Genomic DNA, 16,847 nt, shown 5'->3' with positions numbered 1-16,847 from the left:
GGGAAAACATCTTGGCACAATAGCAAGAGTGAAGTCTGGCAGCTCGCTCTGGAGGGAGCCAAGAATGCCCAGGCAGAGCTCCTCAGCTGGAACACAGGTTCAGGGGAGATCCAGCCTCAAGGAAAACCCTGCAGGCATTGCAGAGAGCTGAGAAGTGATTAGGGGCGCAAAGCAGCAACGATCTCTGTGTGGGCTGAAAAAAAAAGATGGTTAAGAATCAATTAAGAGGGAAAGGTTAAATACGTGTCTAAAGAGTAAATGCAGAGATACTCCTTGGGGGGCTATACTTTGGATGGTGTTAACTTCACTTAGCTAAGCCTCACTTGCATTATGCACAAGTGTTAACGCTTCTCTTAGCTAAATATTTCATCCCCAGGACATGACACTGAAAACATCTTGGTTTACTCTGGGCAAGACTGCTCCTCACTTGTGCCATCACCTCTCTCACCCAACGTTTGACATTGCTGACCTTGGTCTGGTGCTGGTGGTCCCACACCACCTAGGAGGAATAATTGCTGTGACATCCACAGGTCACAGAAGCCAGCTGCTCCTTTGTCCCCAAAGGCTTTATACTCCCATTTTTTCCTTTTCCATGCCTTTCTGGGATCACAGGTGAAGGCTGAGACTGAAGTAAACTAACACACAATCAATAAGCACACAGCACTTGCCTGTTCATTGCAGTCACTGCTGGTGGGCTTTCAGCTGTCACCAGAGCCTGCAAGAAATAAGCAGATGGACAAAAAGCAGTAGGATTCATCTGAGTCCAAAGAAGACAGAAGGGAAGATGGTGGGACTTTCAAAGCTCTAACCCTGCATTACATCAAGATCATTACACCACAAATCGTCCAGATGGCACAGAGCCTCAGGCTCACTGCTGGACTTCTCAGTGCACTTGAAAGTACTCATTGTCAGAGGAGGGAGAAGCTCCTGTGATTTAGGAGACTGCATGGCCTGACCCAGAGCTCTGCCTCTGGTGCTCTGCTCATTGTAACTCCCTCTCCTGAAACCAAACTCACTTTGGAAGAACTCAGACAGTGCCAAATGCTCCCATGTATTTTAACAAATAACAAAGACTCATATTTCCACACCATATTAATGTCTGGTGATCTTCAGGGGCTCCTTGTTCTTCACCAGGCTAAATTAATACCTCTAGTTCTAATCTATACAGTTATTTAGTATCCTGAAACTTAAAGAGTAACACGTCAAAGACATCTGTTTTCCCGTGTGATTAATGTTTTAAATCCTTTTTTTCTGAAGCAGGATATCATAGATCTCTGAGGAGAGGGCTGGGCATCTGCTCTGTGTTGACATTGTAGAAAACATAAAGCATCAGATGTTGATGCTAACACAGTGCAAATAGTAACACAGTGTTCTGAATTTTTCTTCTTGCTCTAAAGCAACAGAATATAAGTTTTTATTTTAAGACTGGTGATTTACTCCTACTCTGATGTATTATCTCTTGCTTTATATGTCTTTATACTGAAATTTCCCCTAAATTTTTAGGGCTTTTCATACTCTTTTACAATATACTATACTTGTATGGTTTGTAGTCTCATGCTGCTGCTGGTGCTAATTGCAATAATTAATGTTTTTCATTTACAGGTTTTCAAGATGAAAGGAAATTCACAAAAGTACCTAATTGTAAAGCCATTTTTGTCATATTTCACAAGGCAAGAAAAAAATCTGAGATGTAACAGCCAATAATTGAAATTTAAAGTACTTTGATTAATTTTCAGCAAATTTATATGTCAGTTCCTGAGTAACATTTAATGAAGGAAATTCTCCATTTCCATAGAACAAATTTACTTGTTTTCTCCACCTCACCACATATTCTGCAACTTTTCCCTGGTTTGTTTGTTTCTTTGTTTTCTTTTATATCCTGATTTAAGCTACTGGATTTCAGCCAGCCAAAATCAGGGTGTGAGCAATTTGTGTGCTTGGCACAGGTCTGTCACTGAAAGCTTTGGGTCACTTTATGAATATTTCTCTTCCAGAGGTGACTACATCTCTAATTATAATTAGCAAGGAGACCCAAGCTTGTCTGTCACTTCTTTCTGATTAAATAAGATGTTATATTTCAGTGCAGTTCCATCAGGTGTTAAGTTCAAGCTCTGCCAGGGCACATATAAATGTGATAAATGTGTTGGATGATCTGTGCTACTATGCAAGTTATTAATGATCTCTGAGAGAAAGAAATCTTGGCATTCAGCTTCTTTTGTCACTCTTGAAACACACACTGGAATTTCGAGCTGAAATTTGAATTGTTTTAGAAATTTGCTTCCCTGAGATAAAATTTTAAGGGCACAGCAAAGGCTCAGGGAAAGATACTTCTCTGATGGGTGACCTTGGAGAAGGATCTATTGATGAAACTGTTAGCTTCAATATTTGTAAAATGCCACAAGAGCACAGGTGTGGTGGGAACCTCCTCAGTGACCTTACACTGGACATTGTTCTCCTCCAGAGAAAGTTTACAAAGGACAGCAGGTGATTCCGAGCTGGCATATGGCTCCAGGCACCACAATAACACATTATAGTTCTGAATAATGCAGTAAAAATCCTCAACTGCCAAGGGGGAGCCACCCACAATAAAGCTAAACATAATCTTCTCCAGCACCCACGTCAGCTCTTGTTGCATCCTTTGTCAGGAAGCTGCATAAACAGATGAGCCCTGCAAAACACTGTGAGGGGGAGCAAATGTGGGGAAATTTGGGATATAGCACATGGTAGGGAGGAGAGGAAACCTCTCCAGAGTTTTAGCTCTGTCATGTAGATTGCCCTATTCACTAGTTAATGGGATGGAAAAATAGCTCGGCAATCTGAAGTGCCTCAGCTCTGTAAGGCTTCCCATTCCATCCTTATGACTGGAAGATTGGAAAATGCATGGCTGCTGGATGGCCAGTACCAAGCACTGGTGCTGGTATGATGGAAGGCATGGACAAAATTGCCACTGATGTATGAGCAATAATGTTTGATTTATAAGTCATCTGGCTAAATGAAAGATTCAACTGCAATTCTCTTTGAAGTTTGACACCTACAAGACAAATAGGCTGAAAATGCTTAGTCTGTTAAGAATTCATTTCTGAACCAAGAGCAAAGGTGAACCTGCTCTGTGAGCTGCAGACAGAAGCCTGCAGAGTACCAGAGCTGAATGTGAATATAGCCCTGGAAGACAGATTTAGTTTTGGAGATGATATCAGTGGGATACTGAATGTAGAAACCCCAAACCTCTTTCTCATTTCAGTTGCTTTCACAGAAACAAGAATGTGCCCATTCTTAGTAAATTAGCAAACTTAGACCAAGAAATAGTAAATTTGTGCAATCAACTTTTCATACACAGAAAAAATAGTCCACCAAAGCTGATGATTCAGACCTAGAGGCAAGTGGATTTCCAGTGAGAGCAGCACAGCTGCTATTGCACTCAAGTGAGTTGCTCTCAGTAAGGGATGTGCTGAGTGTCCCCCAAGGGCAGATGTAGCTTTCCCCTGTGGGCTTCTTGTGGTGGAAAGAGAAGGGGCTATGGAGTGCCAAATGAAGATGTTTCACAGACTGAGTGCTTCTGGCTCAAGTTCAGGCAGAGAAATGCTGGCAGAAACCCTCTGATGCAGATATGGAAACTACTTTCCTTCAGCCTGTTTATTTTCCATGCTGATATTTACATTGCTTCCACACCCAGACTCTACTTCTATTTCCACCAGAGATCCAAAGGTTGTAGGAATGCAGTACTAACAGAACACCTAGAACAACAAAACCCTGCCCATGGCTGACATTAAAACGTTAAATATAAACAAAAAATAAAATAATTTCCACTTGATCAGCAAGCACTTCTTTTTAAATATCCCAGAAACGTGCTTTTAGCAGAAGACAGCTCTGCAAAAGCCAATAGGAGTGGTCAGTATAGTGAAATCACTTCAGGAAGGATATGATCAGTGGTATCTTCACCATGTTTAAGAGGAGAAATATGGGCTGTATCAGCCTGGAGTAGGTACAAAATGTTTGTATATATAGTCCTGAGTTACACAAGTTGCAGAGAAAGCATGTGGGAGGTGCAAACCAGAGAGAACAGGAGATGAACTGAGCTGCAAGCCCATCTCTGTGATCTGCTTTAAAATAGTCTCCATCCCACCAAGATGTCTGTTCAGTGTCACCATATTGATGCTGCTCACTGACCACCCAAATCTGCCTCACAGCTTCCTCCAGGAGTCCCACCCAGGAGAAACCCTGCAGGCACCCATCCCTCACAGCCCAAAGGGAAAACCTCCCCTGACAAATCAGCCTTTGCATGAACACCTTCACTCTGAACCTCTGCTCAGCATCCGTGGTGCCCAGCAGGACACTGCAATGCCCCTACATGGACAGCAGTGCACAGGCTGCCAAGTCTGGTGAAGGAGAGAAGCACATTTTATACCACAAACTGTAGGGTTTTTTACTGTCTCACATTTATAAAGAGAGGAATTGAGCACATAAAATAGGATGTTTTTCCTGGGAAGCAGGGCTCTGCATCACTGGTGTCACCCTGCAGTCCCAAAGCCCCCATGACAAGCTCAGAACTCCACAGGCCCTGGGGAGGGTAAGACAATCAGTGCAGGTGGGTGGCCCCCACCCATGGACAAGCCCTTACCAAGCTGTGTGTCCCCAGACAGAGCAGGACTGTGGGGATCAGTCACCTGCATTCTCCAACCTGAATGGGGTTCCCACCACCTCCTCCTTTCACATCCCTGGACACCTTCAGAGCAGTGCTGTCAATACGAAATGGCAAAGAAAAATCAGAGAAATGGTCATTCCCAATCCTCACCTAGTCAGATTGACCCTTGGGTTCTGCAGGGACTGATCCCTTGCTGTGCCATCACTGATCCCAGTTTCCCTCAGCAGTACCACTGTAACAAGCAGAAGTGACAGAACACAGAAATCCTTTACATTCTTTGCTGAGGAAATCATGTGCAATGTTGAAATAATTTTCAGTACCTCTCTATCCTTTCTGGCTGGTGTATCAGAGATTCACACATTCCTGAGACACAGAGGAGATGCAAGGAGAAAGGTGATTCCATTTACAGAAATCAGCACCTATAAAGGACTCAAGGGAATGAGAGCATCCTCCCTGCTGTAGCTCTAGGTATGTTCCAGTGTAGTTTTAGTAAACCTTCAAGAGGGCCCCATTTTAAAGCCTTTTCTTGGGGAAGTTCAGTTGTTCCTGGTCGTGTTGAAGAGCTGTGGAAAGGAGATTGGTTTAATATGACCTTATAAAAGACTCCCATAAAAGTCAGAGGGAGCAGTAGGACACAAGGGAGAGTTATTGCTAAGGTATCAGAGGGGCACTGAGAAAGATCAAAGTTTAATTCTTGGCTGCACTGATGACCTTAGGTAAATTACTCAAGAACTAGCTTGGGAGAACTTGGTTAGGGAGTTTTTCAGACTCAGTGCCTCAGTGGGAACCAGGGGGTTCAGGGCACAGGTGACCTTTCCAAATTTTGATATTGACTATGAGTGCCGAGCAAATCAAAATCTGAATTTAGTATCTTCTGAGAATCTTAATTCATCTCTCTTTGTCTCTTTTTCTCCCAAGTGTGAAACAGGGAAAACAAATATTTTTCCACTGTTATAAAGCTAAATGTAGGAAGGTTTTACTGAGATACACTGGCAACAGAAGCCACAGAGGTAAATAAGATGGATATTACATTAAAAAAATCCCAAGTCCTGTTTTTATCTAAACAGTGGATTGCTGATGAAAACAATGGAACTGAATTATTAACCACACAACCATTTATGTGACAAATGTCACCTTTTTGTCTGATAATGATTTCCAGTGGGATAGTATCACCATTTTATAGCCCTCTATGCAATTCAATAATGTTTGGGTAAATTAGAGTACTAAGTCTGAAACAAAAAGTACTGCCGAATACAGCCAACATCTTTACTTCTGTTAAAAATTACCAGAAAATATATTTTCTGCATCTGTTTAATAATCCACAGGTGATAAACAATCTAGCTTACTTAAAGATCATCTAGGGATGAGGGAGCCTTTTTTCCATTGACATTTCTGAACGGAAAATTCTGCTGAGACAGTCTGCAGCTCAGACTGTTCAGATAGCAGAGGGAGACCTTTAACAGTGCATCTGACCCATTACTGATTTATGAGAGAACAATGTTGGAATAAATATGAACAAAAAAACTATCCTTTCACTCAATTTGGTACAACAATGTTGAAATTGTACTAGGACAAACAACTGCCTTGCAATAAGCATGCTCATTCATTATTCAGTGTTAAATCTAAATTGTTGCTGATTTCAATTTCTTTGTGCTAAGTGTTTCTAAATTATAAATAACCCTGCAACTCTAATAGTATATACTCTGTTAAGGAAAAGGTAAGTACAGAAATAAATTATTAAAGTGTTCTGCTTAACCATTGCCATGCAATTCATCTCAGGATTGGGAGATCAAGGCAGCCACTTTGATAAATCTGAAGTGATATTGATAAGGAGTCTATGGACAAGTCATGCATCTGTGTTGCATAAACAGACTTTGCATATGTATATTTATTTACAAAATTGTTACATTGCAGTCTTCACTCTGGGGTTTGATTTTTCTCCTTTTCAGGTCATTGGCAACCTGTCCTGATCTTAGTGAGAGTAAAATCATATCCTAAGTAGCCACATCACTGCTGTGCTCTCCCTTTGATCTGAGCCCTGAGCTGCGATTAACATTAAGGAGAGAAAGTCCAGCCGCAAGCATTTTCATGCCCTGAGCAAGCATCAAACACGAGACTCCTTCTTGTCATGTCCCTTATTCTCCTCTTTCATGTCTCTCTTACTTATTTATGTATTTACCTTAATTTGCTTAGAAGAGTTTTGTTTGCCTCAGGGAGGGATGGTTGTGTGATTAAGGCATCTCACACCCTTGTGTCTCCTTTTGCCTTTTCTCATTCTTTCCATCTCTTCTTTAGAGGTCCAGAGGAAAGCCTTGTTGGCTTGTTCGTCACTGGCTTCTGGGACAGCACTTCATATCTGGCAATGGATCAGAAGGACTGAAGAGCATTTTTGCTCCCACCAATGTTTCTTAGAGCTGCTAAAACAGGACCAATGAAGATGTTCACCAGACTCCAAGTCCTTGCGCTAGCTTTATTTTCCAAAGGAGTTTTCCTTTCCCTAAGTGACCACAGCTTTGTCAGAAAGGAAATTAAGATAGAAGGAGACCTGGTCTTGGGGGGCTTATTCCCAATCAAGGAAAAAGGCACTGGGATAGAAGAATGTGGGAGAATCAATGAAGACCGAGGCATCCAGCGCTTGGAGGCCATGCTGTTTGCAATTGATGAAATCAACAAAGACAATTACTTGCTGCCGGGAATTAAGCTTGGAGTTCACATCTTGGACACGTGTTCCAGGGATACATATGCCTTAGAACAGTCTTTGGAGTTCGTCAGGGCATCTTTGACTAAAGTGGATGAAACAGAGTACATGTGCCCTGATGGCTCGTATGCCATCCAGGAGAACTTGCCACTGCTGATTGCAGGAGTCATTGGTGGTTCCTACAGCAGCGTCTCCATACAGGTGAGTCACAGCAGCCCCACCAGGTGAGAACTGTTTATCTGCAGTTCCAGTGAGAGAACCACTGCTTATGTAAGTTTGCCAATAAAGCAAGACTTAGCTTGATCACTTTACCCTAGAGGTCGAGCTAGCATATGATTCTTACTGAATTTACATTAGTTTAATTCACTCTTTAAAATACTTACTGTACTTCAAACCTCCAGCAGCTGTCCACTTCTTCTGGTTATGGTGTATCCTGAAGGCACCTGAAGTTTCAGGAAGTCTTAGTATTTATTTTGAACTTTGCATTTCATGACACTTTCTACAGCTCTAAGTGCAGATATTTGTCACATCAATCATAAATGATACCACCTGTGCGTCTGAATACATGTGTTCCTGCCATGCTGCATGTTCATAACATTTGTCATTTTAACAACAGATAGTTAAAATTTAAAAATAACCCTTGTCTTACTTCTAGTCACTGGTGGAGATCCCCAAGCCTCAGTATTGGGGCCAGACCTGTTTAATATCTTTATGAATGGCCTGGGTGAGGAGATCAAGTGTACCCTCAGTCAGTTTGCAAATGACACTCAGTTGGGCAGGAGTGCTGATTTGCTGGAGAGTGGGAAGACTCTGCAGATTGAATCAATGGACTGAGGTCAATGGTATGAGGTTCAATAAAGCCAAGTACAGGTCCTGCACTTGGGTCACAACAACCCCCTGCAGGACAACAGGCTGGGGGAAGAGTGGCTAGAAAGTGGGCCAGCAGAAAAGGACCTGGGGGTGCTGGCTGACTGTGGCTGAACACGAGCCAGTTGTGCCCAGGTGGCCAAGAAACCACTGGAATCCTGGCTTGTATCAATAATGGTGTGTCCAGCAGGACCGGGGCAGTGACCTCTGTACTGGGGACTGGTGAGGCCACCTCTCACACCTGTGCCCAGTTCTGGGCCACTCACTGCAACACTGAGGTGCTGGAGCATGTCCAGAGAAAGGCAACAGAGATGGTGAATAGTCTACAGAGAAAGATGGTGAAAGAGTCTCCTGCTGAAGGAGCTGGGGGTGTTTAGCCTGGAGAAGAGGAGGCTCAGAGGGGACCTTATAGCTACAAATACCTGAAAGGAAGTTGTAGCCAGATGAGGGGTGCCCTCTTCTCCCCAGGTTGAGAGAAAATGGCTTCAAGATGCACTACGTGAGGTTCAGGTTGGACATCAGGAGAATTTCTTCACAGAAAGGGTTGTTAAGCATTGGAACAGATTCCCCAGGGATGGAGGTGATGGAGTCACCATCCCTGGATATATTAAAGAAATTACTGGATGTGGGTCTCAGTGCTAAGGTCTGGCTGACATGGGGGTGATCAGTCAAAGGTTGGACTCTGTGATCTTGGAGATATTTTCCAACCTAAATGATTCTGTGATTCTGTGCTCACATTATTTTGGGTCAAATAAAAGAAGCCTGTTCACATGACTCATAATCACAAGTGGGTGCTGTGTTAAGCCCAGACTGACATAGACTAAGACCCTGAATCTGGTATTTCTTCATGGTCAGCTGCAGGTTTCCAAAGACACCAAGACTTGACAGTGCAGGATGGTGTTTTCAGACTCAGTGTGGGACATTTCTCCAGGCTGAGCACAAACCTTAATGGCTGCACCAGTGTCAACAGCAATAAGAGTTCTTGTGTACTGCAGACTATCCCAGCAGTGACAGAAAGCCCACAGAACCTCATTTGCCTGTTTCATAAATAGGGCAAGAGTTCATCCACTGTTCGTTTCAATCAGAATTTCTCTAGCTATTTGCTGCTCCTGAGAAGGCATTAAATCCCATCAGTTGGGAGCATGGTCAGATCCCATAGGACATGCACGAGCACAGAAAAATTTAAAGAAATTGAGGTTTATTTTCTTTTGTATTCCAGTGTGTAACTCATCTGTGTATTTATAGTAGGGAATATAAGGGCAAAGCCTTGCCCCTACTGCAGGAGAACAGTTTCTGCAGGGCAGAACCTCAGCCATCTCTTGTAGTAGAAGTGTTTTTTGTCATTTTGTGGACCAGCTAGCAGCCCAGGAATGAATCCTTCATCATTTATGTGGGTCTGATCACTTGGAGCACAAAGAACAAGTAAGTTTCAGGCTGAAAAAGAGATATCTGAAGGGGGGAAATGATAGCTACAGAACCTTGGGCAGCACAAACTGTTAAGGAAATAATTTTTCATTGTCTCTTCCAATCACACAAAGAATACATCAAATGAAAACAGCAAATGGTAGGTTGTTGTGGGTGCTAAAAGCTGAATGAGTTCTAGAAGTGACTAAAAACAAAAAGAAGAAATTCTGTGAGATGCCTCCTTTGGTTCAGCAGTTCCCAGAGCTACAACTTTCTGAAGGCTGGCAAAATATTTTGAAGCATCAAATGACTGCCCTTTCCCACTGGTGGAGGAGTGGGAGATTTTTTGCTGTACCTTTGGTTTGTGGTCAGTGTGTTTCTCAGTCCAGCTCAAGTTCAAGTGTGTCCAAAGGACATGAAGATATAAGGTTGCCTAAAAGACATGTCTATAAAAGTAGTTACAGCAGAGGAGGGTATTTTGTTCCCTCCCAGAAACCCAGAGGGAGGCAGATCCCATTTCTAAAGTACTCTGTGGTCTCTTGCACAACATCTGTCAGCCTGTCCCTTTGAAGCCAGTTTCTGTTGATCACTGATCTAAAACTAAATCCATATCTGAGGCAGTAAATTGGACGCAGCACACATCAAATATACATTATATAGATATATATATATATATATATACACATATACACACACACATACATCCATAACATATATATATATATAGAAATAATAATATATACACATATACATATATATATATATATATATATATATATATATATCTATATATATATATATATATATATATATATGTGTGTATATAGATGTTTCATAGTCCAAAATCTTATTTTTGGAGCAACTGTCCAATGGAAATTGGATGCCCTAATTAGACATTTTCTCAATCAGTACATGTAAAAATGGTAATATAGCTGTATGAAAATCTGTAGGTCATCCAATTTTCAAAACCTGAGGAGGATGATGGAGCAATAATAGTTGATATTACTCTATGATCTTCCCTAGACTTGTCAATAGTTTTTCAAATGTGAGATCTTTCTTAACACAGCTCTTCAGAAAAACAGTTTCACAAATCATTCAACTTGTCATCAAGCATCTTCCATTTTTTCTTCTAGAAAAAATTATTCTGTTGTTTATTTTCTCTTTACATGGATTGTGTTGGCCTTCCTTCAGTCTCTCTTTTCTAGCTTTCCTCTAGATTTCACACTACCTAAAAAAGATGTAATTAAGCCTAGAAAAGACATAATTAAGCCATTCATTCCTGTTGCCCATCCTGTTAAGAGTCAGTCTCAATTTCTCTTTCAAAAGAAAATCCCTGTCAAGAATAATAGACATTGCAGACTCCAGCCTGAAATTGTAAGGGCTTTCAAGCACTGCAGGCAAGTATTTTGGTGCCATACCAATTTCAGAGCCAGTCACCTGGACAGAGTAGCTCCAGCAACAACTGGAATCACACTCCTGCTGAAAGTCAAAATATTTCACCAGGGTGTGTGTGCTAGGCTCAGCACCCCCTTTCCCTGAGTTTTCAAGCAGCATCCAGGGTGCTGGATGCTTCCAGATGTAGTCCTGGCAAGCATTTTTCTTTTGCTGAGAGCTGTAAACATCATAAAGTCCACAGTGCAGTTTCTTAGCCTTAAAATAAAACATGCTGAGTTCTTCAGACAGAAATTATTTCTGGCTTTTTTTTTCCCCCTCCTGTGAATTTGTCTTTATATTTCAATATTTTTTCTTCCCCTCCCTTCGCCCTCCCTCTCCTGCTTTTTTCTGGACAGCTGTCTGCCAAATCACTTCATGATGCTCCTGCTGTCAGATTTGTACTTCTTTCATTACCCTTCCACTAAGGAATAAAAGATTTTGCTGGTAAATCAGCAATGAACACCTTCCCCACTGAGTCAGTATGTGCGATAGGCACTTTTTGCAGAGACTAAAAACAACAAGAGACTGCAGAATGCTTAATTATTTTCTGGTCAGACTAGGCTATTATCGTTAATGATGATCTGGATAATTAGTTTTTAGATGTTGTGTTTAAATTAGCAGTGAGCCCAATCTGCACAGCATTTGATTCTTCAAAACTCAAGCCAGGATTCTTAGTCAATGAAAAAGCTCGTGTTTAAAAAAAAAAATTAAAAAGCTGTTTTCATGACATAAAATTCTGACTTGAGTTGAATCTAGCATCAGGAAGTGAAGAATTCAAAATTTGGAGAGTTTTCTTTTTGGCTCATGGCCTTTCATCTGAGCCAGATTATTCATTCTTTCTTAGTTTACAACAGAAATTTCAAACATATTTTCCTTGGAGAGATTGACACAGTAAAGATAATAAGAAAAAGAGGCAGCATTCATTTGCAGAGGAGCACCTGCATAGCCAATCCCAATTCCATGTTTGAGATACTTAGGTCAGCTCTTTTCAGGAATATGCTTGTGGAAGCAGGGATACCTTTATTCAAGTGCTGGATTTATTCTTTCCTGTTTCTGAAAACTGGATTCTACTTCTGAAAATTAAGACTAGGCTCCATTCCTTGTAGTCAGCTCTTAGAAAAATCAAAACATTCCCTTAGGCAGGCTGGATTTTTAATGTCTATGTATATTATGTTGACATGGATGTAAAGATTGCTGACTGGCTGTCACCTGGCTGTCAACCCACAAGACTTCCAGATCACGACCACGAAAGTTATTTCCATTTTAGAGCCTCATCCAGAAAAAATGGCAGAGCAGAAACCAGTGCCCTGCTGTCTTCTCTTCAGTTCCTTGCTGTGTCCCAAGTAAACTGTAACAAAAACACTGCAGCAGGTTTAACGGTGCATTACTGCTAGCACAAAAGCTAAAGCCACTCCTAAGTGAGTGACCATCTGGCATGAAATTCAAAATATGTACTCATTTACTGGCAATCTTTTCCTGGCTGTCATTTCTCCTTAGCCACAAAAGTCTGCCAAGAGCTCATGGAGCCTGAAAGTTAATCACCTCCATTTCCTTCCTCCAAGAATAAACCATTTTTCAACCAGAGTTTTAACAATAGCTTCTGACTTCCATCACCACTGAAAATAGTGTAAAATCCTTAAATGAACCAAAAAATAAACAAGACATAACAGATAGGGCTCTGTCCCACTGTGCATGGACCCCACAGGGATTTGGGCAGGAGATGTGCAGGGGGTTGCAGAGGTTTGCCAGGCCACAGAAGCCATTTGTGCTGTGCACTGACAGCTTCTGGTGATTTTGTGCTTGTGAAATTAAGCCAGATCCTTAAAAAATCCATTCTGTGAGATGGACCACCTACCACCAGCATTTAAGCTACTCGTGCACTTGCCAGCTTCCATGTGTCTCCTTTAAACTCTCTCCTGTTTTATCTCTGTTCTTCCCCTCTTTCCACCACCCCTCAGCCAGACCCTTGCTGTTTGTTCCACTCTTTGTGTCTATTCCACATTCAGAACAGCCACTAGGCTGAGACTTCCAAATGCCCAAAGAACACTGGGCATTTCTTTCCCAGAGATTTCAAAGGAATATGGATACCTCCCTCTGGCTTCCCTGAAAATCCCCCAGTAACTGATTACTTTGTAGTCATTTTGATTTGGTTTTGGGATATAACTTTTATTTCTTAAGTGTGTGCATTTTGTCCTTTTGCTAAAGGGGAAGCTGTAAGAATTTACAGGGATAGATGAGGAACCACTGAGATCACAGGTAAGAAGAAAGGAGCTCTACCATACAATGAGAGAATCATAGAATTGCTGAGGTTGGAAAAGACTTCTAAGATCATTAAGTGGGACCTTTAACCCAGCACTGCCAAGCCCACCATTAAGCCACATTCCCAAGTGCCACATCTAGGGTTTGTGAATACTTCCAGAGCTGGTGAATCCATCACACCCCTGGGCAGCCTGTTCCAATGCCTGACCACCAATTCAGTGAAGAAATTTTTCTTAGTATCTAATCTAATCCTCCCCTTGCTCAACTTGAGACCCTTTCCTTTTGTCCTATCACTTGTTCCATGGGAGAAGAGACCAACCCCCACCTGCTGCAATCTCCTTTCAGGGAGTTGTAGAGAGCAATAAACTGTTCCAAGTGGGAAAGGATGTCACTTCAAGAGAAAGTGGCCAAACATAAGAACTAGCTAGGGTCACCTAGACATCCCCTATACTTATTCTACCCCTTCTGACTAGGCCTTACTCTGCACTCATTCTACCCCTTCTGACTAGGATTTACTCCTCAGTTAACGAGTCCCAAATTACCATATTTATCACTGATAGCTCTTTTAACTCCAGAGGCTATTCCATGTTCCTTCAGAACCAACAGCCCCAGTTTTAGTACCTTTTCTGATCCTGTGTAAATGGGGCATGAGTCACAGGCAGGTTTATGAAGTCTCAGAGAAGAGTTGCACTCTAATGCAAAGCAAGATCTTGTGCACAGGTCCCTTTTCAGGGTGCAGGTTTGGTGCTCAGCTTCCTTCCCTGCAACAGTAATGCTGTGTGGAGGCAGAGTGCACATGTGACAGCTCACTGTGCCATCCCCTGCAGGAAAAAAGAAAAAAAATATTTCCAAACAATTCCTTCAAAACACAACATTTCTCTGCATGCCCTCCATGGTTTACTTTTTATTGCACAGGACAAACACAAATATAAAAATAAATTCCCAAGTCCTGTGCAGAAATCCAAGCTGTTATTCTGATAGTATTCCTTATTTCTGATGTTCATTTTGCAGGTGAAGTTATTTCACAGTTCAAACACTGCTTCTCTCTGTGTGGCAGCTACTGAGTCCACTGCAAACATTTAGCTATATTTTTCCCAGCTTCATTGCTCGTCATTTTCAGGAGAATAGCGAGGCTAAAAATAATGTTTCCTTCACCCCTCTTCCCACTAACAAGAAATGCTAGACATTTTTAGTTGTTTGATAGTGAATTATCTTTTCCTGATTTACCTTTTGGAAGCAATTTTGTTAAGGAACAATACCTACAAAGTAGGAAACAAGCTTCTTAATACCAAAGAGAGAGAAATCTGATGGAAACCACTGCTTTAGTCCTGCAATGCACCAAAGATTCCACAGGAGAACAAGCCTGGCTGGGACTCCTAAGTAACCTCACTGCATCTGTTTGAGTTCCTTACAACTGACCTTTAATGATTTAAAGAACTGGAATATTGGCATTCCCAGTGACCTTCTGGGGTCAGTGCTTGGAGTTCTGCTGAAGCCAAATTGGTGCTTTTTGCTGCAGGTCATGACACAGCTCCTGTGCAGTCACTGCCTTCATTAGTGCTTATTATGATATCCCAGAGATGGCACCCTTAGTATAAAAATGGGCTAGGGAGAGATGATGTTCCAGGCTGGTAAAGGTTTTTCAGTTCTGAGGCCCTTAAGGTCCTCATTTCTCTTTGAAAACAAATTAGTTTGGAGTAAATTTTTTCTTGGGTCCAAGGTGAGCAGCTGCATTTTCATCCCTGAACTGTCCTCCTCCCAAATACTCCCAAATTATGTGAGTATACCAGAAATGTCCAGACTGAGTCACTCTGGGTCATACTGTCCCCAGGTAGGAGCCTACTAAATCCCAAGAGATGAGGGAAAATTATTGTGGAGTCCAGCTTTTCAGTATTTTTCATATTTATTGCCAGTGATACAGTCTGGCAGCTCACAGCCTGCTGGGCTGTATCTGCAGAACATAGCCAGTACATAGATGGAAATAAATATTTCTGTTTATTCTATTCTCATTGGACCACATCTATAATATTACTTCTAACTTTAGGTCCCTTGGTAAAAGGATGATTCAATAAATACAAATATAATAATGGGGAGGAAAATCAGGAACACAAACCCTACAAGAAGAAATGGAGGGAACTGTACATGTTTAGCCTGGAGAAGGTTTAATATCAGTTTTTCAGTATGTACAGGTTTGTTCTCAGAAGCACAAAATAAATGTGTTTACCAATGTGATGCAGCACCAGAGGATGGAAGAAAATAATTATAAATTGAAAAAGAGGAGATTTTAACCTGACAAAAAAATGTACATTCCAGGAGTTGAGACCATGGGGAGACTGCACAGACCAGTGGAGACTGCTGGCTAGAGAGGTGCCTCATTTATTCTCTACCTTAGGTTTCTGTCTGCCACCTACCACACACCCACGTCCCAGCCCATTCAGAACCAATGTTTCTTTCCTGCCTTTCTAAAATAGTTCTTTCTGCCAAAGGTTTGATGTATTTTTATATTTAAGAAACAAAAAAAAAAAAAGTTAAATCAGGAAAGAAAACCTGTATTATATATTGCTACGAATGCCTTAGATGGAGTTTGACTTCCAGCTGCCCAAATAAAAAAAAAAAAAAAGCCAACAAGGCAGATTACCATCATTTAGGAACTGGATAAAACATACACTAGCTGCAGTCCATGTTTTTCCAAAGCAAGAGCTCAGGCCCTGTGTTATAGCAATGAAATTAGGAAAAACCCTGGGACATGGCTTTGCCATGGTCTTACTGTGGGAATCTGGACTTGCAACTTACCCCCAGAAATAGAAAGACTTTCTCAGGAGACCAAAGGCAACAAAAGAATCTTCATTAGGACTGATTGCAGCTCAGAGAGACAGAAATTTGCCCAGTTTCTCAGTAGAGAAAAAACTCCTTTACCTTGATGTTATTCTTTTCCACAGCCTAATTTATTGTCTGTTCAGAGTAGCTCTTCCCTGTCTCAAAGGAGCTCTGTGAAATTAGATTCATTAAGCCATGTTAAGTGCCATGAGACTCTCGCATGGTTAAATTTCAGAAGGGCAGAGAGCACTGCCATGTAACAAGGGGCCTCCTCTGTCCAACAAATGTGAAATACACACTTGTGAGTTGTGGTAAAAACACCCTACTTGTTCTCACACTTTTGAGATTTATCTTCCCTTCTTTTCTCCAAAATATTTCCTGTGTTTTCCAGTTCCATACATATGCAAAAAAAAAATCCATGCAATAATCTCAGGGCCATTAAAAAGGGAAATTTTTAACAAAAACATCAGAATAAATCCTATTGCCAGCAAAAATAAAAATTTTATGAAGGTTAAAGTAAGTGTTCTGTGAGATTCAATAAATCATAAGATAGATCAAGGTTATGAGACATTGAGGTGTTACCTATCTGTCCCCATTAACCAGCAGGATTCTTGAATATCCACAAACACACCCAGAAACCAGGTCCATGTGTTTGATAACTGTATCTAATTCATGGCTCCTTGCATGTGGTTGTTATGAAGCCATCTTCAGTGTTTTAAACAAGAT

At 41.4% G+C, this 16,847-nt stretch overlaps 1 protein-coding gene across 2 annotated transcripts in view; it reads left to right on the top strand.

Annotated features, from left to right (window-relative positions):
- GRM3 (glutamate metabotropic receptor 3) overlaps nt 1-16,847 on the top strand; it is a 102,355-nt gene that overhangs the window by 49,747 nt on the left and 35,761 nt on the right. For both annotated transcript variants that reach the window (XM_009086871.4, XM_050970076.1), the window contains one exon: nt 6,938-7,541. In XM_009086871.4, the coding sequence (XP_009085119.1) occupies nt 7,044-7,541 (498 nt within the window). In that variant the 5' untranslated portion in view covers nt 6,938-7,043. The remainder of the gene's footprint in view (nt 1-6,937; nt 7,542-16,847) is intronic.

This window comes from Serinus canaria, chromosome 1A (genome assembly GCF_022539315.1).
Source record: "Serinus canaria isolate serCan28SL12 chromosome 1A, serCan2020, whole genome shotgun sequence".
Taxonomy (NCBI): Eukaryota; Metazoa; Chordata; class Aves; order Passeriformes; family Fringillidae; genus Serinus; species Serinus canaria.
Note: the sequence above shows the minus strand (reverse complement) of the source record. Positions and strands in the feature narration are given on the sequence as shown.